This window comes from Hypanus sabinus, chromosome 22 (genome assembly GCF_030144855.1).
Source record: "Hypanus sabinus isolate sHypSab1 chromosome 22, sHypSab1.hap1, whole genome shotgun sequence".
In the NCBI taxonomy this organism is placed as follows: Eukaryota; Metazoa; Chordata; class Chondrichthyes; order Myliobatiformes; family Dasyatidae; genus Hypanus; species Hypanus sabinus.
In genome coordinates, this window is record NC_082727.1 from 23,545,054 (window position 1) to 23,571,108 (window position 26,055).

General features: G+C 40.0%; 1 protein-coding gene across 2 annotated transcripts in view; it reads right to left on the reverse strand.

Annotated features, from left to right (window-relative positions):
* Positions 1 to 26,055, reverse strand: part of ccar1 (cell division cycle and apoptosis regulator 1) — a 66,779-nt gene that overhangs the window by 34,459 nt on the left and 6,265 nt on the right. For both annotated transcript variants that reach the window (XM_059947312.1, XM_059947313.1), the window contains exons 4-14: positions 21,749 to 21,793; positions 20,712 to 20,744; positions 19,214 to 19,401; positions 16,459 to 16,573; positions 16,040 to 16,223; positions 13,570 to 13,699; positions 11,348 to 11,500; positions 5,702 to 5,927; positions 3,600 to 3,713; positions 1,407 to 1,573; positions 408 to 618 (exon numbers count right to left, since the gene is read on the reverse strand). In XM_059947312.1, coding sequence (XP_059803295.1) covers positions 408 to 618; positions 1,407 to 1,573; positions 3,600 to 3,713; positions 5,702 to 5,927; positions 11,348 to 11,500; positions 13,570 to 13,699; positions 16,040 to 16,223; positions 16,459 to 16,573; positions 19,214 to 19,401; positions 20,712 to 20,744; positions 21,749 to 21,793 — 1,566 coding nt within the window. The remainder of the gene's footprint in view (positions 1 to 407; positions 619 to 1,406; positions 1,574 to 3,599; positions 3,714 to 5,701; positions 5,928 to 11,347; positions 11,501 to 13,569; positions 13,700 to 16,039; positions 16,224 to 16,458; positions 16,574 to 19,213; positions 19,402 to 20,711; positions 20,745 to 21,748; positions 21,794 to 26,055) is intronic.

Here is a 26,055-nt window from a genome sequence, read left to right on the forward strand (position 1 = left end):
AATGTCTGTAAACAACTAACATCACCTGCCCAACTCAACAACTGGTGACAAGCTTCCAGCATCAATTTGGTTTTCTCTTTGGGGTGGAAAAAAAATAGCCAAATCTTAACATGCAATTACTATTTGGGAAAATAAAATTCAGTTTTGTTTGCCCTACCTTCCTTTCTTTTTTTTTGTGGAAGAGATGAGACCAATTAAGAATTGATGACAGGAAGTCTGATGAGACTTCAAGCTGGCAGCTATATGACCAGTTACTGTAGCTTTGCATCTATGGTCTTTTTGAATGTATGCGAGGCTCATAAAAAGAGCACGTTATTTGAAGTGTGTGTATGTGCTGCGCTTTTTGTTTGTGGTTGTGTCCCTGTGCCTGTGAGAAGCGGAAATGGAAAAGGATTAGCGTTCAGTGCCTGTTCTCCATCAGCCTCCTTGTGTTCAGCCTGGAGCTTCTCAGCCAACTGCTGCTTGTATCCACGGGAGAGAGCTTCCCACTCTGAGCGGGTGGGAAGGCAATGCCAAACATCCGGCAGAAATATAACCACGGTCTCCACATGGGCTGGAACCGTCCGCCCCTTGTGGTGCTCCTCGGGGCGATGGTAACGGATCTCTGCAAAACGGTACCTGTTGCAAGGGAAGAAGTGTATTGGAAAGGAAAATTCTATCAGATATCACATAGACCCTAAATGACTTGCAGGACATCAAGCTAGAGAAATCAGTCTTTTACACAGCTCAGTGTCACTTTAACTGCAACTGTAGGCATTCAATTGAATAACTATTTTCACTGTTCATTTATTAGAACAGAAACCCTATTATTTTAGCAGCAATTAGACAGTTAAAACTATCTGAATAGAGCAATTTGTTTTTCTCTAAAGTTATGCTGAAGCATTGGTTTAATGCCTTGCAGATAAATGACACCAGCTGTACAGTTCAGAAGAGCTTGCTTGTCATCACTTAGAATTTATTTATATAAAAAGGTGAAAAACAATGCTATAATTGACTGAAAACCAAAAGTATTCATCCCAGTGACGATATCCTCTCCACGCATGATTTTTCTTCAAGGCATATAACATACAAGCACAACACATTGATGTAAAGTATTAATGCAGATTTAGTGTTTAAGCATGTCTACTGATACGAATGCTAAACACTGAACCTATACTATTAAGGACATAATGCGCCTCCAATGTCATTGTTAAAAGATAATGACATCTCACGCTATTAAAGGCATGCACTGCCACATAACAGGTGCCATAATTGTAGAACTAGCAGAAGGGCGTCGTGTTTTTACCTGGAACAGGACCGGCTGCTAAGCAAGAAAATAATCACTCAAAATAATGACATATTAAAAAAAACAAATTCAAGTGCCTACAGGCAGAAAGGTTCTGCCCTGTTGCTGGTTTGTTACTTACCACTGTGTGCAACCACTCAAGTCAATGCTCGTCAGGGCCTTACAACAGCGGATAGCTGTCCTAATTAAAACTGAAGGGTCAGTGTCGGGATTCGGCCCATCCAGTGAGGGAGACCAGTGACCTCCGATCGCCATGGCTTCATCCTTGCCCTTCATACCCACCAAGAACTATAGATACAAAACAAATCACATCAGTACTAAAGTACTGTAAAATTAATAATGCTTACAAAGATTTACAATGCATTTCAGAAAGGAAAGTCATTATGTCGAAACAAACCATACAGTCTCATCATCATTATGTTGATGTTTCCCCCAAATGAGGTGCACCTGGTCTAATCTTTTTATGGGGATTTCATGGGATTGAGGATGACTTGCTTCCACTTTAGCATTAGATTCTAATGTGGCTCCACAGACACTATTACAGATACTTAAAAGATGTGGATGAAAGGGTAGACTGAGGTGATGTGCTTTTTCTGCTCACCAGGAGACTAGACGTTCTCAGTGGGTAGTGCTTCTTGATCTCAAGTAGTCACAGGTCAGCATTGTTACAGCTCTTCCAGGAACATGGTGTGGAACAGCAGGAGGCAAGTGGAGCTGTTGTCTCACAACTCCACCAAGCTGACTTCAATCCTGACCTCTTATACTGTAAGTGAGGAGTTAATGTATGTGTGATTAAATGTTATTTTCTCTGGGTGCTCTCTTTACCTTCCACACCCCAAATGTATGAGGTTATCAGGTTTCTTGGCCACTGCAACTTGTCCCTAGTGCAAAGATGAGTAGCAGAATCTTGGGAAGCTGCATTGCTGATGGAAATGGGGGATTAATGCAGGTTCAGTGCAAGTGAAGACTTGATTATCCACACAGACATTCAATCATGGAGTGTCATCCACTTCCTATGACATTTAATTGCAACATTGATAACCTGGGTATCACTACAAACCTACTTGGCTCAGTATCAAGATAAATGTTGCATGTCTGAAGTGATCAAAGGCCAAGAACACTGTAAAGAGTGACTCACATCCTAACTAGTTTGTCTACTACCTTTAAAAATGCTAGCAATATGAATAAACTGTTACATCGGCCTGCTTGGCATGCAAAATGCAATTTAGAATGCAGCAACCTGCTTGACTGCCACAAGATTTATAATATCTCATTGACGCCTATTTTTTAGCCGCCAGATCTGTTGTACAAATTATATTCAGTGCCAAGTTGGTTAACACCAGACAGCAGCATTGAAGATATCCTCCACATGTTGATTATAATTTGTCTAAGTACTATGCTGTGGGATATTCCTATAAATCTGTCATGAGTAGATTAGTAAGGGTCGGGACAAGTAGATTTATTGCAGGTATTGTTTCAAAAATCCAAAATGGCTTTTACATCTGGACAACCTGGTCAGTGATGGTGCTACCAGCTTTGGCAATGAAGTCCACGCCCAGATTTTGCCCCTTGTAATTTCAGCATTTACATGTGCTGCTCAATGCAGAAGAGCAATGATGCTATGAGACTAGATGATTACAGTTAACTTTGAGAACACCTATAGTAAACCCATTCTGCTACCTACATTTTATCTGTCCCACCAACGAGACAGGACACAGCCAGGGAATGTGCTGAAAGTGTCTTGCACATTATTGGAAGGTATTCTACTGAGAGAAGTATGTCAAGTTGTTGGTTTGCAAACTTAGGCACAAACTCAGACACTAATGCCTGGAAGTTGATGAGGGCCTGCTATGTCCAAATTTGGAACACATACGGAATTAAAATCACATCTGGAATCACATACCAGATCCATGCAAGGGCAACCAACTTTCCTCCATGAAAGACATCAGTTGAAGAGTAATCAAATACTCACCAATAGCAAAACATATTTTAATACATTTTTAAGTTCCAGATTTTGACTGAACTAACATCACTGGATTGTTAGTCCAGTAACTTAACTATAATATCATTGTACTCCATGTCTTTGGTACCTCTCATTAACAAAGTTAAAGACTCAGTGCCTCTGATCGGTATTTCAAATTTAAAAGTTAGAAACAATGCACAATTTTATCACTTGTCAGTAGTGGGGGATTTCTAAACATCTACCATCCTGTGTAAATATGTTACTCCTCAAAGGCCCAGATCATCCTTTATCATACCTTCTTTTTTTTGGAAATGAAACAACTTTGTGCAACTTTGGCTTGAAATATTTTACCTTTATTAGCCTTGCAGGATGCTGGAATCCCTCTCGTACCTCCTGCGAGTCTTCAGCAAGAGCACAAGATTTGTGGAAGAGTTCCTCCATTCCAGGACTTGCCAATAGCATAACCTTGAAGAGTATGATAGTACTTTTATTCCAATTCAAGAATTAAGCAATAAACTTAAAAAGCAAAACCCTGAAAGAAAATCTCTGCTCTGATTTTATAGCTTATAATAAATTGATTAGCCCTGACATGGTTGGATAGGCCCCACACGTGTGCAGGACCAGCTATATTGAATTTCCAATTGTTCAAAAAGAAAATGCTGGAAAAACTCAGTAGCTCAGGCAATGTCTATGGAAAGATATTTCAGATCCAGAAGCTTTTTGTCATAACTATTTCACAGCACAAAGCAGATCAATGGCCCCAACTTCCCCATTGATTGCAGGAACTTCACCCCAATCTTATTACCTGATCTCATGACAGCTGATTACTTGATCTCACATTCAGCATCAATTGCTTTTCCTTCACCATCTCTGTAAGGAATTATCTAAGTTCGATTAACCATATCTTTTGTGTTTCCCATTTGGCTGTACGTTGCATATTCTAATCACTTTCTGGCAAAGTTCTCTCTCAAATTTTCTACTGAAAATACTTTGATCCTACCTAGTTTAGGACTCATGTGCAACTAACTTATTTACATTTATCTTACCAAATTCAGTTTTTACATATGTTTTTTTGAGTTAGAAAAAAATTAACTTATTTAGCCTTTGAAAGGCAGAATCTTTCAGGAACTTCCATGAAACTATCCGATATGTTTATATGGCTAATTTTTCTGTAGTACAACAGAAGTACACACCAGGGAATTGGCTGCCATGGTAGGTCAGAAATTGCTTTCTTTTAGATCTGCGTTCAATTTCAATCAGACCAACAATTCTTCTACAAGTATAAATACAAGGCATATCTTCAGCCATAAACACTATGCTCTCCAGGCACTGAGAAGGGCAATGCTCTTAATATCAATTTTGAGTACTCTTTAGCCTACAGTGTGATGCCAAAAGAATAAGATTGTTGTGGGAGAAAGAGACATACTAAATAACCAAAAGGACAATCAGACCAACAATGAGAGTGACAAACCGTTAGAAAAAGTTCTGTGTATAGCACAAATCAGCATTTGCAGAAGGACAGGTTAAGAAAAAAGCCAGCACAAACTTCAGTTGAGGAAGACTACCCTTTGAGTTTTTGGAGGAGGTAGAAAGCAGTTTGCAATAAAGAGTATGATATTGCAGGTAATGATCTTAGCAAAGGATCTGACCAAGTTCTACACGACATATTGACCAATAATGTAAAAGGCGAAGGGGGAAATTTTATTGAAAGATGATTTAGTCACTGAAAGCAAATGGCAATGGTGACAGGAATTTTGTCAACTAGAGCGCAGCAGTACCACCCACCTTTTTCAAGTTATGTGATAGAGATCCTAATGAAGGGGCCATAATCAAAAAATATGATGTTAATAAAACTGGCAATACCAAACTAGATGCAGGGGACATTTGCAAAAACATTTCCATGACTGAAGAACTATAATTTGAGGATAGACCATTTAGGCCAAGGTTATCTGAGGTTATTTAGCTTGAAATAAGAGCCAGAGGAAAAGACTTGCTTGAGGTTTGCTGTGGTTAGCCATGACAAGGTACTCGAAAGGAGCAACAAACAAGCTGCTGGAGGAACTCAGCAGGTTGAGAGGCATCTGTGGTGGGGCAGGGGAGTCGACAAGAGGGACTGTCAACACTTCTAGCCAAAATCCTAATCAGAAAAGACACGTTTCCCTTTGTAGAGATTTATAATCTTGAAGGAGCAGGTGAGGTTTAAGAAGTTCCTGGACGGACACCAAAAAAGCCATAAACTGAAAGTCTCTGGGGCAAGAATGATATAGGATTAACCTGAAAATAATGAAGTGGCTTCCATGTGCCATAAATTACTATGATTTTATGAATGGTTTACCATCACCTACAGGTGAGATAGAATCAATCTTTGCACAACAATGTAATTCTGTTTTCAATAAAACTAGCATAAACTTTCAGAGAATAATAGAAAGCAAGAGGTTTGAAAATAAACGAACCTTTGCACTGTACATATGGTCTGCGTCAGGTGGGTCAAGCACTGATGTGATTTTTTCCAGAGGGTCCACCTCTTTGTGCATGATATGGAAATTGCACTGGTTTCCAAGCTGAAATGGTCTATTGAGAAGAAAAGCATCGACCCAAGTGAACTGAGTGTCAAAGAAATCACTCGGGATGTAAAGATTCTGATACCGGCGGCGAAGCTCCATCATGTCACAAGACGTACTGCAACCAAAATAAAAAAGGAAAAAGTTCACTGAAACAATCTCTACCTGCTATATACCTGAACCGCTATATATTTCTAATGTTTTCTGATTTATTTTAAAATTCAGATGCATCAGTTTTTTTTTGCTTTTTAATTTTATATTTCACAACTTAGCTTGCTTCTTTTATTTTCTAATACCTAAAATCCAGACAATTTAATGGTCTGGGTTGAACTAGTTGTTTCACCTCAAGCCTTTGGAGGGCTCACATGATCAGAGACTTGGTAAACCGGATTCAAAATTAGCTTGGCCACAGATGACAGAGGGTACCAATGGAAGAGTGTTAATCTAACTAGAAGTCCGTGACCAGTGTTATTCCACAAAACCTGTGTGGTTCATAGTAAACATTATTAAGTGTGCTGATAATAGGTTTACAGATGACATAGAAACTAGGAGAGTTGTGGAAAATGAGGGTTGTCAAAGGATAAATTAGTTAGAAATAGGGGTGAAAATAATCGACTTTAATCTGGGCTGCATCACATTTTGGAGGTCAAAAATAAAAGAGGAAGCTTTCAGCAAATGGCAGGACCCTTGAACAGAGAAATCTTGGGGTGCGTCCACAGCACTCAAAGTGACAACACAAGCACATAGTAAAGAAGGCATATGGTATAGAGGATTCAATCTAAAGAATAGGAAGTCATGTTACAATTATATAAAACTATGGATAGTCCACATTAGGAGTACGGAGTGCAATTCTCATCTCTACAATACAAAAAGGACAAAAGTTTTGGAGAAGGTTCAGAAGAGGTTCACTATGATGCTGGCTGGTTTAGAGTACATGAACCAAAAGGAGAAATTGGATAAACTTACACTGCTTTATCTGGAGTGTTAGAGACTGAGGTGTGATTTAATAGAAATAGGAAGTTTAAAAGACATTGCTCAGCACCTAGAACATACTGATAGGGAGGATGGTGGATGCAGATATGATTGCAATGGTTAAGAGACATTTAGACAGGCACATGGGCAAGCAGGGGTGAAGAGATGTAGATCGCATGTAGGTATAAATTGGCATCATGGCCAACACACACATGGTTGGAGGTTCGGTCCTGGGCTCCATGGCTCTATATCCCAAACTTCTGCTTCATGAAGATGAGCAATTTACAGATGAAGACTCTTCAACTTGGAGGATTCTAAGTTGCAGCGAATGGCAACCACTGGTCTGCTGGTCTGTGTATTATACCTTAATTGAAAAATCTCCTCTCTTGTCTTAATTATTATCCCTCTCCATTCATCTTTATTAGTCCCACTTCAGGTCAAGACAATGCTAACAAAGTACTTAAACCTTGTATATCTTTGGGTATACTTTCCCCAAAACTCACGAGTTTAATAATGTATCAGCAAATCCCGATTCTCCACCAGACATGTAAAAATAAACTATCTATATAAAGCAGGACCCTGAACTAATGTAAATGTGTCATGACTTCAATTGTTAACTCTTTTGACTGGGCTTGTTAAAATTATGCAACAAATTTCAAAACAAGAGCCCAAATGCAAGGCAAAGAATAAAATTCAGTATTAATACAGTAATTTGTGGTGAAAGACAATTATTAGCTAGAAGACCAGAAAGAACCCAAAAGCTTTTCTTCAAACAGTACATCTTTTGCATGTACTAATGAGAGGAGATAGTGGCCTGATTAAATGACTCATACACAAGCTGGTGCTCTCTCAGTACTCTCTAGTAATTGATAAAATAGAAGAGGCCTGACTACCAAATATTTCTGGTTTCAACAGGAGCAAACAGAGTACACAAATTTGTTTAGGGCACAAAATGTTCTTATATTTTGGTAAAAAGCAGTGAGGGAAAGACAAAAACAGCTCAGGGTATTTGCATTTAGATCAAACTTAAGTAAAAGTTCCTTGAATAAATGCTTAAAACCCAAGGAATCTCTCAACTGCAAAATAATAATACTGTATAGATAGTCAGAGGCTTTTTCTCAGGGCTGAAATGGCTAACACGAGAGGGCACAGTTTTAAGGTGCTTGGAAGTAGTTACAGAGCAGATGTCAGAGGTTAAGTGTTTTTTTTACACAGAGTGATGAATACGTGGAATAGGCTGCCAGCGATGGTAGTGGAGACGGATACGATATGGTTTTTTAAGAGACTCCTGGATAGGTACATGGTGTTAGAAAAATAGAGGGCTATGGGTAACCCTAGGTAATTACTAAAGTACATGTTCTGCATTGTGGGCTGAAGGGCCTGTATTGTGCTGTCGGCTTTCTGTTTCTAAATACCTTTTGATCTCACTTGGACTAGAAATGCCAGATAGTTAAAGGCTGTGAACTGTTTTTAGTTGTGTAACAGTTCATAAAATATGTTAAATTTTCCAGAGTAGCTACATTTGGCTGCAACTAGAGCAACAAACTCATCCTTACAGCACTCTTGTTTTATACTTAATTTTAGACCTTACTGTTTTTGGTTTACACCCAAGTTAAAGTTAGAATAGAAAACCAACTGAATAAAGAAAATAGAAAACAAAGTAAATACTCTCAAAAAAAAATCTGACCTCCTGACAGTTTCAAATTTCATAATTGAGTTTTAGCACAGGCTATTAGACAAACATAACATCAATACTGTAAATAATCAGTTTCAGATAGCTATCAGTTTGAAGAATGAATGAGTTGAAGGGGCCCAAGGTCTCTTCACTTTCCAGTATTTAATTAGAGAAATTTTGTACTCAACCTTTATAGGATGTCAAGCAGCCTGACAAATTAGAATTAGAAGGTGGATGTTAAGCAACACAAATGTGGAAAGGTACATTGCTATGTGGGACAGCAACACTTTTGGTACAGGTAAGGATGTATGGAGTTGAAGGTAAGGTATTAGCGTAGATTAAGATCTATTAACCAATAAAAGGCAGAGAGTTGGGATAAACAGATGTTTCTCTGGCTAGCAACCAGTGGTGAGTGGGGTGCCACAAGGGTCAATGCAGGGCCTACAACTGATCACGATGTACATTAACCCTTTGAAAGAGGGAACAACTGTAGTGTATATAAGTTTGCTGATCACACCAAGTTGAGTGGAAAAGGAAACTGCGAAGAGTTTGCATATTGGTTAAATGGGCCAGGATCTAGCAGATGAAGTGCAATATTGCTAAATGAAAGATCATCTACCTTGGAAGAAAAAATAGGTGACATTATTACTTAATTGGCAAAAAAACCTGCAGAAAGCTACTGTGTAGAGGAAGATGGGAGTGATGGTGCTTCAGAAGAGCATCCCTTTAGAACAAATAAAGTGGAATTTCTTCAGCTAGAATGTGATGAATCCATGGAATTCATTGTCACTGAAGGCTGAGGAGACCATGCCATTGGGTATAATTAAAGTGGAGATTGATACATGCGTAGTCTATGTCACTGTATTTTGCTGATAGTCTATATTGGTTTGTTGTCTTGTATGTGCGAGGTCTGAGCATCAAGCAGCGGTATTGCGCAGGGGGTGCTTTAAGGGCCAGTGTCCTCTACCAGGGTGGTGTGCGGCGTTTAGTCTGGAGGCACTGCTGCCCCCCAGTATTCACTTGGTGGGAGACGGGATCTATTGTGGTTTGATAATGTGAGTTTTGGGACTCTCATTCTGTGACTGTGGTACCATTTCTGTTTGCTATCTGGTGTGTTGGTGTTAATGTGTCTTGCATCTTGACCCTATGGTAACACTGTCTCGTTTGGCTGTATTCTTGAGTATTCATGTATGGTTCAATAACAATTAAACTTGAATTGAATTGATATGCTCTAACTAGTAAGGGCATAAAAGGTTATGGGGAGAAAGCAAGAGTATGGCATTGAGAGAAACTAAATCAGCTGTGATTGAATTGGGAAGCAGACCTAATGGGCCAAATGGCCTAATTCTGCTCCTATATCTTACGAAGCCGGGGTCGACCATGGATATTGTATCTTAACTGTCTGTGAGAGATGCAAGCCAGGACAGTACAATATGGAGAACAAGCTGCTGTCCATGCAGCAGGCTCTCCCTCTCCATGCAGCTGATAGATCCAAAGGAACAGCAGAGACCGATACAGTTTGCACCAGTGAACATCGTAGGAATTGCCAGTCAGCGTTGAACTTAACATAGGATTGCCTTGGAGACTCCAGCTCTGGATTTTTCCTTTGGGGTTTATTCCCGAATCCTTTCCCATAAGTGGGTATAGCTGCAAAGGTTTGAAATCAGTTTTCCTTCTCCTAGATGAGCTGCCAACCATGGCTGATGAGCCCTATCTGCCTGAAGTGACTGGTTTTAAGGCGCCAGTAGCCTGCCTTTGCCCCTTCTCCTGTCAGTGGAAATAGTTCCACTGGGCTTAGCTACTAAGCAACACATGAAGGCCAGGAACTTGATTTAATGTCAGAGGTTATTTGCGACACACACCATTAGAAGCATTTAACAGGTAGTGGGAGCTTATCCCCTATGGTCTTAAAAAAATGTGAAAGGGATAGATAATACAGAAGTAGGAAAGTGGCTTCCATTGGTAGGTGAGACTAGAACTAGGGGACACAACCTCAAGATTCAGAGGAGTAGATTTAGAATGGAGATTAGGAGAAACATTTTTTCGCAATAGTGAATCTCTGCCCAGGGAAACAGTAGAGGTTACCTCATTAAGTATACTTAAAACACAGTTACATAGATTTTTTGCAAAGTAGGGAATTAAGGGTTATGGGGAAAAGGTAGCTAGGTAGATGGAGCTGAGTTCATGACCATATAGGCCATGATCTTACAGAATGGCAGAGCAGGATCTATGGGTAGATGGCCTACTCCTATTTCTTATGTTCTTACCACCACAGGAAGATTCTGTATGTGGTGATTTCCAGATTATGAAAAGATGGACAAGATACATAAATAGTTTCCTGCTTTACGAGGAATCCAACATTATGTGATCCTCAGTCAAAATGTTCTCTTCCAACTTCATGTTGGAAAGAGGGCATTTGATGAAGCAGGTGAACAGTACCTGGAGAAATTTATCTCAACATCCACTAAAATGGAGGTCATAGAGAGAAACTGAAGGGGCAATGATTAATCAAGGACAGTCCACTAGGATTTGTCAACAGGTCATATGTAACTGATTTTTTTGAGGATTTGGTAAGTGTTGATAATGATAGAACATTAGAAGAAAAGATGCAAAGCAGAAATGAAGACTTCTGCTTGTAACTGAGCAAAGTGTGTGCTTGAAGAGCTATTCAGGAAATACTGAATTTGAAAAGCATATGCCTTACCCAATGGAAATTTCAAAGCAGAGACAAAGAATAGAGAATCATAAGGTTAGGTAGTATTGAAGGAATTTGGGAGGGAGGAAAGGGATGAAATAAGATACAATGACACAGAAAGGTTTAAACAGTTAAAAGGGAACATAATTGGGAGGACTACTGTCAACAATAAATACCTAATCAGATGTGCACATACCAATCCAGGGAAAACTTAGAAAATTGTACAGTATAGCGAGAAGCAGTGCGTCTCTGCCTTCTGGGTGATCTGTCTCTCTCTCGACGCGGTGAGCGCTCACGGGATCGTTTGCGCTGAGGTGACCGGTCACGTGAACGCCTTCTGTCTCGGTCTCTGCAAGAGAAATAAGACAGGAAAATTTATTTTGTAAAAACCTTTTGCCTTTCACTCAAATCTGCAAGATGATGCGATACATTGTGCTCCAAGCCCAGGCCACTGAGTCAAAAATGCCCCTCTTCTTTTGGGCATCACTAAACAAAACTGTTTTGTTAAATATTGAAAAAAGAGAATTGTGATCTGAAATAAAATCCCAGGACATTTTTCCTATTCATTGAGGGCATCACAGAAACTCAGAGCAGGCTGCTGTTCATGGACTGCGGCTTGCCATTCAGTATGATCATTCCACCCCAACTCATCATCAACTTTCAAGACCTGAGCCTCCATACTTCCCGCTGCAACTGAATACCTGACTTTCTCATTGGCAGACATCAACTGCAATGATTTGTAACATCTCCTTGCTGACCATCAACACAGGTGTATATCAAGGCTGCATGCTTAGTCCCCTGCTCTACTCCCTATACATGACTGTATGGCTAAGCACAGCTCTAATTCCATCTTCAAATTCACTTACGACCTGGCTGTTGGACAAATCACAGACGGCATTGAAACAGCAAAATAGGTCTCTGGGTTTGGTTGTGCAGCAAAAATGTCTTGCTCAAGTTTCAGCAAAACTAAATAACTCCTCCCTCCCTTTCTACTATGGTCAACTGTCCTCTCCTATCAAGTTTCCTTCTTTTTCAGCCTCTTACCTCTTCCTGCTATTCTCTCTCTTCCTCTTACTGCATCCCCCTTCCCACATACCCACTTTCCCTCTCACCTGGTTTCCTCTACCTAATGGATTGTACTCTTTCCCTCCCTCCCACCTTCCCAGTTCTGATAAAGGGTCACAGCCTGAAATGTTGACTGTTGGTCATCACAGATGTTGCCTGACCTGCAGAGTTCCTCCAGTGCTTTGTGTATGCTGCTCAAGATTTCCAGCATTTATGGGGAGGACAAGAGGGCGAACATGCGCCAATTTACATTGAGGATTTGGCAGTGGAGAGTGAGCAGCTTTAAATTCCTGTGTGTTTACAAATCGGATGATTTGTCCTGGGCCCAGCATATAGATACAATCACAAGGAAAGTCTATCAGTGCTTTTACTTCCTTTGGAAGTTAAGGAGGCTTGGCTTGTCATCAAACATTAGCAAGCTTCTACAAATGTACTGTTGAAAATATGACTGACTGCATCAATCTGGTATGGCAATTTGAATGTGCAGAATAACAAGCTCCAGACAGTAGTGGACCATGATTCCCCATAAAATAGTAGTACCTGCAGGAGACACTACCTCAAGAAGGCAACATTTAGCAAATACCCCACATCTGGGCCATTCCATCTTTTCGCAGCTGCTGTTGGCCAAGAGGTGCTTAAGTTCCACATCATTAGGTTCAATACAGCTACTTCCCTTCAACCAATCAGTTCTTGAACCAATTGGCAAAATCCTCATCACCATAGTTTAGCAAAACACTGTGCACTAAAATTGACACTTTGGTTTAGTCGTAAAAAAAAAGTATGTAATTTATTCTTAATCTGTTTTGCTTGTGAATGCCTCTTTCACAATAATGTGTGTCTGGAAGTTTTTCCTATTGTACCTCTGTATACCTGTACTTGCTCTATCATCACAAACTCAGTTTTGACTGAATCTCAATTTGACTAAAACTCTTACTAATACATTATTTAATGCAACAGGGAGTAAAAAAAAAACTGAGGTGATATGTGGAAAATAAAGAAAAACTATGTGGAAAACTCAAAGGTTTGGCACAGGCTCACTGAGTGGCGATTCCACACTGGGCTCCCTTCCACTCACAGAAGGAACAAAGTTCTCAGGCTCTCTTCCACTCAATGGAGACTTGGTTCACCACGCTCCCCTGAAACTTTCCTTATTCTACTTCCCTGAAGTTTATTGGCACCTTGTTTCCCATGTTTTCTTTTGGGTTCATCAAATCATTTATTATTCTCTTTACCAAATGAAAATAAGCATGAATTAAAAGCGCACTGGAGTATTAATTGACTATAAAACCTGCTACTCTGGCAGCAAAGTACTGGCCTAATAGTTTTATCGTACACTGTAATCTGCCATTGTACCTTCTTTCATCTTTCCTCGTTAATGATATTTCCAATCTCTCATGCCGAGCTATGAATCTGGACGGTGGCTCAACCCTTCTCATAGGTTGCGGCTGTGGCATGACTCGCACAGGAGGCTGCAACAACCCAGCTGCAATGAGAAAACAAAAACTAATAGAAAATTGCAAGATTTAGATTTTAAATGATATATTTTCCAAAAGCAGGAACACTGAATTCTCCAATTTCCTTCTTACCCTTTCTCATCAGATTCCATCAACTGCAGCCCTTCGTCATGACCATTTATAACCCCTCTAAGCTTCTATTGCTGTACCCCCAACTTGCCAATCAATCCAGCTCTTGCATGCCAGGTCTTGCCTCACTCTTTATACCTGCCATCTCCCCTCTACTCTTTTAGTCCTGGTGAAAGGTGTCTACCAAAATGCCCATTTCCCTCCACAGGATGTTGCTGGGACTTGACTTATCAGGGAAAAACTAGATAGCATGGGACTATTTTTCTTGGAACAGAGGCGGCCAAAGGCTAACCTTAAAAAGTTTTATAAAATCATTAAGGTTATTGATAGAAAGGAAGATCAGTCTTTTTTAGGGGCATCTAAAACTATAGGGCATTGCTTGACAGGATGAGAAAGATTTAAGGACCTGAGGAGTGAGTTGTTCCATATATACAGTAGATGGTGAGTGTTTGTACTGAGCTGCCAGAGGAAGTAGTGGAAGGAAGCATAATTACAATGGTTAGGAGACATTTGGACAGGTTTATGGATATGAAAGGTTGGAGGGATGTGAACCAAATGCAGGCAAATGGGACTTGGTTAGGCAACATGGTTGGCTTAGACATGTTGGGCTGAAGCACTGCTTACAGGCTGAATAACATTAAGTGCCAACAGAATTGCCTAGCTAAATTCTCCAATTCCACTGACTAAGTGTGCATACTTTCCTATGATTACATTCAGCACTGAGGCGCTATCTATACTTTATCAAGCTGTTGTCATTTCACACCGAGAGCCTCTAGAAGATCCTCCGTGCCTTCTGGCCAAGAAAGATCTGTAACCATGCCCTACTCCTTCAGTGTCACCAAGAAGGCCACAATCACCACAAGGAAATGTTGGGAGATGGGTTGGATATGTAATGAGGAGAGGGGCCAACTCCATCATCAAGACAGCTGGGACATGATATAGAAGATGGCCAAGGACAGAGAGAGATGGAGGACCTTATACTTTGCCAACTCTGATAGGTGGGCCACATCACTTATAAATTTGACAGTAATCTCCTGAAACATACATTCTTTGCCAAGCTGTCATTGCAAAAACATTGATGAAATAGAAGTAATGCTTCAAAACTTTCTAAAAAATAATGTCCTTAACATAAGAAATAAAAACAACACCATTTGGTTTATAGGTCTGCTTTGCCATTCATCTAGTACATGCCTGATCTTCTACCTCAACACCATTTATTTCACTGCTCTCATATCCACAAATTGCTTAATATTCAAAAATTCAATTAAGACATTTTGAATGAATAGGCTGCTACAGCCCTTTGGAGTAGGGAATTCCAAAAAACTATCACAGTGAAGAAATTTGTCATAATGATTTACATTTGATTCCAACACTGTAACCCTGGTGCTGGACTCATAAGAGAAGGGAAACATCCACCCTATCAAACCCTCCAAGAGCATTATAAGTTTCAATGACAGGTTCTCCTATTCTTCAAAATTTAGAGAATACAGGTCAAGTCTACCAAATCTACCAGGCTGCTAAATCTTCACTACACCCGGCCATTCAGCATCAGAAATCAAACTAAATATAAGTTATGGAAGCCTGGCAGATTGTCATGCCATTTTTGCTAATATGCTTCATTAAACCTTTCTGCCCACCTCAGCCACAGTCAACTGGTTGCAAGTCATCTCCATCTAGAATGGAGGACTGGAGTAAAATCAAGTTATCTCAATTCAGTGAGAAAGCCTCCCAGAATACAGAAACCTCCAAACATTTACCTTAGGGGTACAGCGCTAGTTCTTTTTCATCACCCCTTTAAGAGTTCTTAAGCCATTTAGAGTAACTGGCACAACTCCAAGGAGGAAAGTTGCAGCACCATTATTTGGAAGAACCCTCCAAAATGCTTACCATGATAGACTCCCTTTTATAAGTAATGAAATTATTTTATTTAGAGATATAGCATGGTTATAGGCTCTTCCGGTCCAACAAGCCTGTGCTGCCTAATTATGCCCATACGGCCAATTAACCTACTAAACCCTACATCTTTGGAACGTGGGAAGAAACTGGACTACCTGGAAGAAACCCATGCAGTCTTGGGGAGAACATACAATCGCCTTACAGACAGCAGCAGATTTGAACCTGGGTTGCTGACTCTGTAATGGCATTATGCTACTGCCTTAAAAGCTTTAGAGCTCACAGGTGATTTATGTTATCTGCAGAATTTGAGTACTACATGCTTCATCAGGTTTGCAAGTACTTACGTTTCTGTTGTGGTTGCTGGAGTAAAGGTTGGGGCTGAGCCCCTAGCAAGGGAGTGAGGGGAGCTGCTGCCATGGAAGCCTGTAAGAGAGACTGGGCCTGTGCCTGTGGCGGGACTCCATATGGCTGCTGTGTAAGAGACTGCATGACAGTTGGAGGTGTCTTGATCAATGGCTGAGTCTGACTCTAAGAAGTCAAAAGAGGAGACGCAGTTGAAACATGATCTTTAATACAGAGTCAAAAAATAAAGCCTTTACCTCCTGATTTGCATGCTGTATCCTCTCTCCCAGCTGCAACTAGCTGTTTTCTACCAGATTTTGAAAGATGCAGAGGAGACATGAACTCCAAAACTACAGTCAGAATTTGGACTACACAAAATACAAAGCAAATCCTTGAACTTGCTTCATGGAGCAAAACATACCTGATTGGGCAGGGTCTGTATCCGCTGTGCATTCCACTTGAACGGCATGTTTGGATTATAAGCAGCTTCCACCAGTACCCGATCTCCTACTTGGGGGGCTTTGCCTTTCACAGCACTGGTGTACACATGAAACATCTTGTCAACATATCACAGAAGCATGAGGATTTAACATGCACACATGCTTAATAAAGAAAGTTGCTTCTTCAAAACTTGCACTCAAAAAAGTTTCAGTATGACAAAAATAAACTATAGGTGTTGCATTCCAGATGGTAACCACCCTATATGTGAAAGAAATCCCAGCCAAATTTCCTACGATTCACTTCTAACCTATACCCTTGTCTTAGACATAATCATCTTGGAAAAACCTTTTCTTTAAAAAAAAATTACTATCTACCATATCTATACCCTTCATTATTTTAAAAACACTATTAAGACCCTGCTCAGCGTGCTCCTATCTAGTGAAACAAGTCCAACCTATCGAATCTCTTGGAAACAGAAGTCCTCCAGTCCAGTGTCTCTCCTTATAATGATAATGTACCAATCTAGGAAATATGACTTTAAAATTTGATTGAACTTGAGGTGGTAACAAAGCATATAGATCAGAGGAGTACAGTAGATGTTATCTACATGGACTTTACTTAGGTTTTTGAACATGTGCTGCATCTCTGGAGTGTAATTTGATTCTTCCTATTGTGTTACAACCAGACTTCCAGCTGCGATCTAACCTGTTTTATAAAATTGTTACATGATGTCTCAGCTTTTGTATCCTGTGCTATTGCTAGTGAAGGCAAGTGTCTCATAAGCTTTTGTCACCACATTGTCCATCGTGCTATTCCTTTCAGATCTACGGACTCCAAGGTACCCCTTATCATAGTCACTCCTCAGGGACCCTCTAATTTGTTGTGAACGCTGGTCTGGATTTCCAGTGTCTGCAGAATCTCATGTTCTGATAATTCTGCTACACCACTGGTCACAAACGCCAATCGCGAAAACAATAGACAACCACTATCCTTTGCCTGCCATAGATCCACACCTTTGGGCCAACTTACTACCAAATAGGATTTTGTCAAAGTCCTTAATAACATTTATGTAGACAACATCTACTGCATTCCTTCAATATACTTAATTGCCTTCTTCAATTAACTTAAGCTTGTGAGATTGGATTTACTATGAACAAGACCATGCTGACTTCCCAAGTGAAGATAGCTCCAGTCTCTGAATACATTCCAATAGTTCCCCTGCCATTGTTTTAGGACTCAGTAACCTACAAAGATACCTCTGCTATGCTTCTTAAAGGGACAATATTTGCTAATTCCAATCATCTGATCCTTCACCCATGACTAATTGTTTAAGTCCATTAGGGCTCAACAACTTGACAAATATTTGAATCACCAAAGTATTGAAAGCTATGGACTGAATGTGGTAAAATGATATCCCAGTGTGGCCATGATGGGATGAAAGGTCTGTTGTTGTGCTCTACAACTGAAACTCTACAAAATGAGTTTTGCATTCACTGCTGTCTTTTTCATCTCAGAAAGTTGAAAGACCTTCAATCCTGGATGAACCAGTACTTTAATTAGTCATAAGGAAAACAAGAAAAAACTTCTTAGTCCTCACCAGAATTTATCTCCTTTGCCACCAAATTCAACTTACTCCCCTCATCATTTTTTCTGGCTGAACTGAAATATTTATCCTCTAAACTCTGAGGCCATTTTATTAGTTTTCTCCTGCACCTAATGAAGTGAGTGTATGTTCAGGGTCTTCTGTTGCTGTAGCCCATCCACTTTAAGGCTTTGCATCCTGTGTAGTGAAAGATGTTCTTCTGCACACCACCGTTGCAACACTTGGTTATTTCAGTTAGTCTGGCCATCCTCCTCTCACCTCTCTCAGTAACAAAGCATTTTCATCCACAGAACCCTCTGGTATTCACTGGATGTTTTTTGCATCATTCTGTGCAAGCTTTAAAAACTGCTGTGCATGAAAATTCCAGATCAGCCTTTTTTGAGAAGCTCAAACCACCCTGCCAGACACCAACAATCACTCCACAGTCAAAGTCACACTGTGTTCCCCATTCTGATGTTTGATCTGCACAGCAACTGAACCTTTTGACCATGTCTGCATGCTTTAATGTACTTAAGTGCTGTTATGATTAGCTGATTAGATAATCCCATTAATGAGCAGGTGTACAGATGTACCTAATAAAGTAGAAACTGAGTGTATATCTTTATCCATCTTTGTAAAAATGTCCATTGAAACATTTGATTTTGCAAAAGAAAATATTCTTTTCAGGCCCTACTAATTATTCCTTTCTAGGTATTCTCCATTCAACACCAAGAGAGGTTTCAGTCAGGTACATCAGAATGCCCTTTGGGCTAAAAGAATGACACAATAAGGATAGGTTGGACAATTTTCTGCTCTCTTGACCACAGAGTAATCAATAATCTAAGATGATTAAAATGAAGAAGGGAACTTTCATCCACAGGAGTCTTTAGAAGGGGTGCAGAAATTTAAAATCATAGATGGGCTTTAGGAAGTGAAATCAGAAAGCCCCCTCAGCTCACTAGGAAACAAATTTAGAATTTATCAGCAGCACAATGCTATTGCAGGTGGAATAAGTCAAATTAAATGTTGAAAACTGCAACCGGAACAGAACTAACTGGAGACATTTAACTATGATTGTAGTGTGAGGAAGAACAAGTTGAGGGGGTCTACTGTGTTCTTTTCCTTGTGGAAGGTTAAAGATAAAGCACGATACCTTAGCTGGAAAAAAACATCTTCATCCACAAATCCAAATGTATCATGAAGCTTAGTTACAACCCCAGTAAAGACTCGTTGCTTTTGGGGCTGATTTTGTTTCTGGGCAGAGCGTGGTGTTGGGTAAGAGACGGTGATTTGTGCAGTTGTCTGTGGGGCATTGAGGCTTGTAGGCAAAGCCACTGCAGGCTGAAAAGAAAACAGAGAAAGCAATAACCCCCAAGGCAAATGCTAAGACAAGAATACGACTTCAGAGTAATGGTTCCAAAAATTAGCGTTTCACTATCTTTAATTCCATAAAATCTAGTAAATCACATTCTAATTTACCAGGGTGCTGTTTCACATATATACCTAACCTTTGTCACCCAGGAAGGGTGTGAAATAACCCACTCTTTTCGCAAAGTTAGTCAAAATATTATGTGATAATAAAGCTCATTGCAAAGTAATATCTTTTATAGGTTTGAAAGCTTAATAAGTAATGTACTCCACAGCATAGGACTATGTGAAGCAGACAAGGTGACAGGTACAACTCCCAAGCCATATTGGCTGGATTAATTATGTAGCTGAAACCTGCCACATAAATGAATATCAAGCTTGTATATGGTGACATGTATGTACTTTGATAATGAATTTATTTTGAACTTTGTTATCAGGCCTGATCATGATCTCGGAAGAACTGCTAGAATATGTACATAACAATTAGTTGGTGATGACAGTAAAGTCAACTATGAAGAACCCACCCAAAACTATGACTCAAAGCTTGTTAATACTTTCTCAGCATGCACTTGGTGAATGGTTATCCGGTGACTATCAGTGCTGTGGATATCATTTCAGAGTAAACTGAAATCCCACTCAATTCCAAATGGGAATCAAGTGGGCCCAAAGCAGAATTTACAAAGAACAATATCAACACATTGAAAGTATCTTTTTGACTCAAATTCTCTAGACAATCCATGGTGACTGGTATCAAATATATTGGAAATGAGATGGATTTCAGCCCAATTTGACTGATAGCTACAGTCCAAATATTAATCTTCTCAAAAGACTGGTGAAGTTATCAGCTAAAATGTTAAAGATAAAAGTTAATTGGAGACATGTTCTTTCCAGAAGCCAACAATAGTGTTAACATCTGCAAACTGTTTCACTCGTACAAGACTTAAAAAAAGTTTTACACAAACCTATTGCTGGACATTGATTTTGAAAGGTAATACACGTCTGATACAGTAACTTTATAAAATTTACACAGTAGCAAGAAAATTATTGATAGAAAGTGACACCTGTAAGAATACAAGTGCACTGTGTTGGGATCAGTGTGGGAGGAAACACAGGATACCAGTACTATCAGAACTCAGACAATATTATTTCTAGCACCTGCAGATTTCAAAAAAAATTTTCAGTTCTAAACACTCAGGAATCAATAATGACTTAACTAAAACAATGACATCATGAAATGAAACTCACTAGCACATTCACAGTATAAAAATAAACAGTAAACTTACTTGAGAAAGCAAGGCTTGCTGGGGCTGCTGCAGCTGAAAAAAAGAAGGGGAAAATTAACATGTGCTTCCAGTTTAATTATTCCAATTTTCAAAATGATCAACACTGTTCTCTAAGCTCTGACCATATTATAACTGAGCAATACTAACCAGTAGCACTGATTGCTTCATGAACCAGAATGAATGATGTTACATGCTATCAGTTTGCTCTCTAAGTTTACAGTCCAAACATGGACTCGAAAACTCAGAATGTAGTGATTAGACAATTAACAACCACTAAACTTAGAACACAACTGCCCTCAAGCTGGCTCAATGGAATTATAAAACTGAGTTTAGAAGTCCACATACCTCCCATACAGAAAACAGGATTTAAGTCAGAGAAACCTGTTTCTTTTGTGAGGAGAGAAAATTCATCTCTCCCAAAGTTATCAAAAGTGAGCTATCTCAGTTGGGAAGGTTGTCTGTCCTTGGTTAATATTAATTTGCATAGATGCAGAGTGTTTCTGCGCAAGTGCAATGAAAGGGTACTGCTGTTTGTTCACCACTGACCACTTGGTCTCAATGGTTCAGATCTACAATCACATGACTTGGTTATGTATTTGAAAGGCTGGGTCAACAATCATAACCCTCACTATCATTACTTATTGCCTTGAGCATAAGGAAAAAAGAATCACTCTTCTATGCCACGATATGGCAATTTTAACATTTTGGGAGAATGAGGACCTAAGGCAAAGCCTCTGTCAACTACCAGGAACAGATGCTGGCCACAATGTCATCATACTTTGAAAGTCAATAGTTACAGAAAGTACAAAAGGTGGATCATGTTGGCAACAAGAAAAGGGGAAATGAGATGGATTTCAGCCAAATTTGACTGATAGCTACAGTCCAAATATTAATCTTCTCAAAAGACTGGTGAATTTATCAGCTAAAATGTTAAAGATAAAAGTTAATTGGAGACATGTTCTTTCCAGAAGCCAACAATAGTGTTAAAATCTGCAAACTGTTTCACTTGTATAAGACTTACAAAGTTTTACACAAACCTGTTGCTGGACACTGTAAATGGTTTGTTGGGGCTGTTGATATTGCTGAAAATTAAACAAGACAACTCAGTGAAAAATCAAACAATTGAATATAATATTCCCTACCATCTGATCACATATCCCATTATACCACATAACTAAAGTCCCAGCAGCATCTCTTCTATCACATTATCACTAATGGAAAAGAATAAACCCTGGAAATGCTTCATAAAAATTGTCCACAAGCAGCCATTGAAGCCATGCTCACAATGGTGTTTCCTGACTCTCTGCCATTAAAGCCTTCACATACACAAATTCTATTTTTAACACACATCTTGCAGATGCTGGAAATCTTTAGCGACACACACAAAATGCTGGAGGAACTAAGTCAGTTAAACAACATCTATGTAAGGGTCTGAACAGTTGACATTTCAGGCCGAGACTCCTCATCAATATTAGAAAGGGAGGGGGCAGAAGCCAGAATGAGTTAGGGGAAGGGGAAGAAGTGTAAGCAATGAACAGTGTTGAAATTTTAGGAGTGGTAGGGATGTTGTGTTTAATGGTGATATCACAATGTTGCAAAACAACAACTTCCGTGTCACATGTCAATGATAATAAACCTGGCTTTGATGGATGCATTCAAAACCACAGAAATCAATTAATGATTGTTGAGGCTGGTAGGACGGATAAAAAGGGCAAGGTAGCCCTGATACTGGGTTTGGGTGGGGAAAGTGAAGAGGGGTGGGAAGGGTGTCGAGCACATATGTGAAATATACTATGTAAGGCAATGGAAAGCAGTATTGTTACAACAGTTGATAAAGGAACTAGGGAAATTCAATGGAATAGTGAATGTTGTTCCATTATTAAAGAAGGGAACAAAGGATAATCTAGAATCAGAATCACTGGCATACATTGTGAACTTTGTGGTTTTGCAGCAGCAGTACACTGCAATACATAATATCTACAATAAACATATATAAAAATAAATATCAGTGCAAAAAAAGGGGGGGGGGGAAACATTGAGGTAGCTTGCATGGGTTTCATTTTCAATTCAGAAATCTGATGGCAGAGGAGTTGTTCCTGAAACTTTGAGTGTCTTTCTTCAAGATCCTGTACCTCCTCAGTGGGCATGACCTGGGTAAGAGGGGTCCTCAATAATGGATGCCACCTTTTTAAGGCACTGCGTTTTGAAGGTGCCATCAATACTGGGAAGGCTAGTGCCCCTGATAGAGATGGCTGAGTTTACAACTTCAAGCTTTTTCTGATCCGGTGCAATGGCCCCTCCATACCAGATGGTGATGCAACCAGTTAGAATGTTCTCGGTGACATACCAAATCTCCTCAAGCCTAGTGAAATATAGCCAATGTCATGCCTTCTTTGCAACTGCATCAATGTTGGGCCCAGGATAGATCGTTAGAGATGTTGACACCCAGGAACTTGAAACTGCTCACCCTTTCCACTTCTGACCCCTTGATGAGGACTGGTCCTTGACTTCCACTTTCTGAAGTTCACAATCAATTCTTTGGTCTTACTAAAGTTGAGTGCAAAGTCATTGCTGCATCACTACTTAACCAGCTGATCTATGTCACTCCTGTACACCACCTTATCACATCTGAAAATCTGCCCGTAGCTGTGTTGGTAAATTTATAGATGTCATTTGAGCTGTGCCTAGCTACACTGTCATGGGTATAGACAAAGTAGAGCACTGTGCTAAGCACATATCGTTGAGGTGCGCCTGTGTTGATTGTCAGTGAAGGGGAGATGTTACTTCCAATCTGCACCTACTCTGGTCTCCCAGTGAAAGAGTCAAGGATCCAGTTGCAAAGGGAGGTACAGAGGTTTGTTTGGAGCTTGTAGATTAGAACTGATGGTTTGATTGTGTTGAAAGCTGTGCTGTAATCAATAAACCAAGTCTGATATAAGTATTACTATTGTCCATGTGATCCAAGGCCAAGTGAAGAGCCAGTGAAGTTGCATCCACTGTAGACCTATTGTGGCAATAGACAAATTGCAGCAGGTACTGGTTTAGGCAAGACCCATGGCCAATCTCTCAAAGCAGTCCATCACAGTAGACACGGGTGCCACTGGGCAATAGTTGTCGAGGCAGCTCACCCTGCTCTTCTTGGGCATTGGTATGATTGTCACCCTTTTAAATCAGGTGGGAGCCTCCGACTGTAAGCAGTAAGCAGAAGATGTCCTTAACACTCTGGCCAGATGGTTGGCACAGGTTTTCAGAGCCTTACCAGGTACACCATCAGGGCCTCTTGCCTTGCGAGGATTCACTCTCCAGGATAGAGATCACAGGGATTCACAAAGGTGTAGGTTTACTCTCCCTTTCAAAGTGCATAAACGTTGTTGAGCATATCTGGGTGTGAAGCATCACAGCCACTCATGATGTTAGGTTTCACTTTGTAGAAAGTAATGGCCTGCAAATCCTGATGTGCATCTAATTTGGTCTCTAACCTCAAATGGAATTGTTTTCACCTGGAAGTTACAGTCTGGTGAGTCTCACATCAGTGGTAGGGAAGCTACTACATAGAATTCTTAGGGATAGGATTTATGAACTAATTAGAGAGAGAGCCAGCGTGTCTTTGTGTGTGGCATCATGTCTTACAAACATGACTGTGCTTGCCCATTGAAGACAGAGTGCAGTGGTTGAAGGAACTTTTTCTAGCTGGCTATCTGTGGTTAGTGGTGTTCTGGGACCTCTGTTGTTTGTGATATATGTAAATGATCTAGATGATGATACACTGCAGATAAGTGGGTTGGTAAGTCTGAAGATGATATGAAGATTGTTGGTGATGTGGATAGCATAGAAGACTGGCAAAGAATATAATGGGATCAGTTGTAGATACGGTCAGAGAATTGGCAGATGCAGTTTAACCCGGCCAAATGTGAAGTGTTGCACCTTGGTAGGACAAATGCAAAGAGAGGATTTGATCACTTGTGTACTGTTAAGGCCAAGATCCTTAACAGTGTTGATGAGCAGGGGATCTTTGGGTCCAAGTCAGTAGCTCCCTGAAAGTGGCTACACAGGTTTAAAAGATGGTCAAAAAAGCATAGAGCATGTGTGGCTTTATTAATCAAGGCACCGAGTTCAAAAGTTGCAGCTTTATAAAACTCTGCTTTGGCGACATATGGAGTATTGCATACAGTTCTGGTCACCCCCTTTCAAAAATGATGTAAAGGCTTTAGACAGAGGTTTCCCAGAATGCTGTCTGCATTAGAGGGCATGTACTATAATTTAGAAGTTGGACAAACCTTGGCTGTTTTTGCTTGAACAGCGGAGGTTGAGCGCAGATCTGATAGAGGTTTATAATATTATGAGAGACATAGATAGAGTAGGCAGACAATATCTTTTCCCAAGGGTTGAAAGGTCTCATATTAGAAGGCATACATTTAAGGTGAAAGGGGGTACAAATGAGATGTGAGGAGCAAGGGGGCAAGTTGTTGTGTTTTGTGGTGGGAGCCTGGAATGTGCCTCCTGGGGTGGTAGTAGAGACAAAAACATTAGATACTTTAAGAGATGTTTAGATAGACACAGGAATGTAAGAGTAATGGGAATATTAATTTAGATAAGCATTTGTTTACTAATTTAATTGGTTCAGCACAACATTGTAGGCTGAAGTGTCCATTCCTGTGCTGTACTGTTCTATGTTCTTTACTGTAAGCTGAATGAAACGAATGCAAACAAAATAGCTCTGGGAGTCCATGGATTTGAAATCTACCCCAGTCACAGCCTTTTCCTTAACAAGGAATAAGAAAATGAGAAAGGAAGAGTCAGAAGCAGACAATTGCAGATGACAGCAAGATAATAAATTAATATCAACTGCAAAGAAATTTTCCAGCTCAACAGGAGAGCTGGAAATAGCACAACTATAGTCAGGATAACCAAAAGAGGGAGTCCTGACCCGAATAGATAAACAAAGAATGCTCCATATATCCCAAAACAAACTATCAAGGACGAACTTATGTCAGTTATTTGTTTTGTGTAGGGTTTAAGTTGTTAATCAATGAAAGAACAAGTTCAGATGGGCAGGAATGACCTCAGGGTTTGGTGTAGAACACAACATTCATGTCCCAAGAGGAGCACGGCTTTGTTATTGGGTTTGGAGACTTGTGTGTCCAAATGAACTGGAGAGCTATGATAGATGGAGTCGGGGCCTTGTGCTTTGGATCTTTTTAGGGTCCCCTATGCCAAACAGGTCAAAGAGTATAGGCCAGACTACGAGTGGTCCACTAATCCTTCAAGTTTGGGGGTTCAGCTCAGGGCTAACAACCCTGACTAGTCAAAAAAAAAAAGTTGTTACAGAAACAGAAATGAAGGA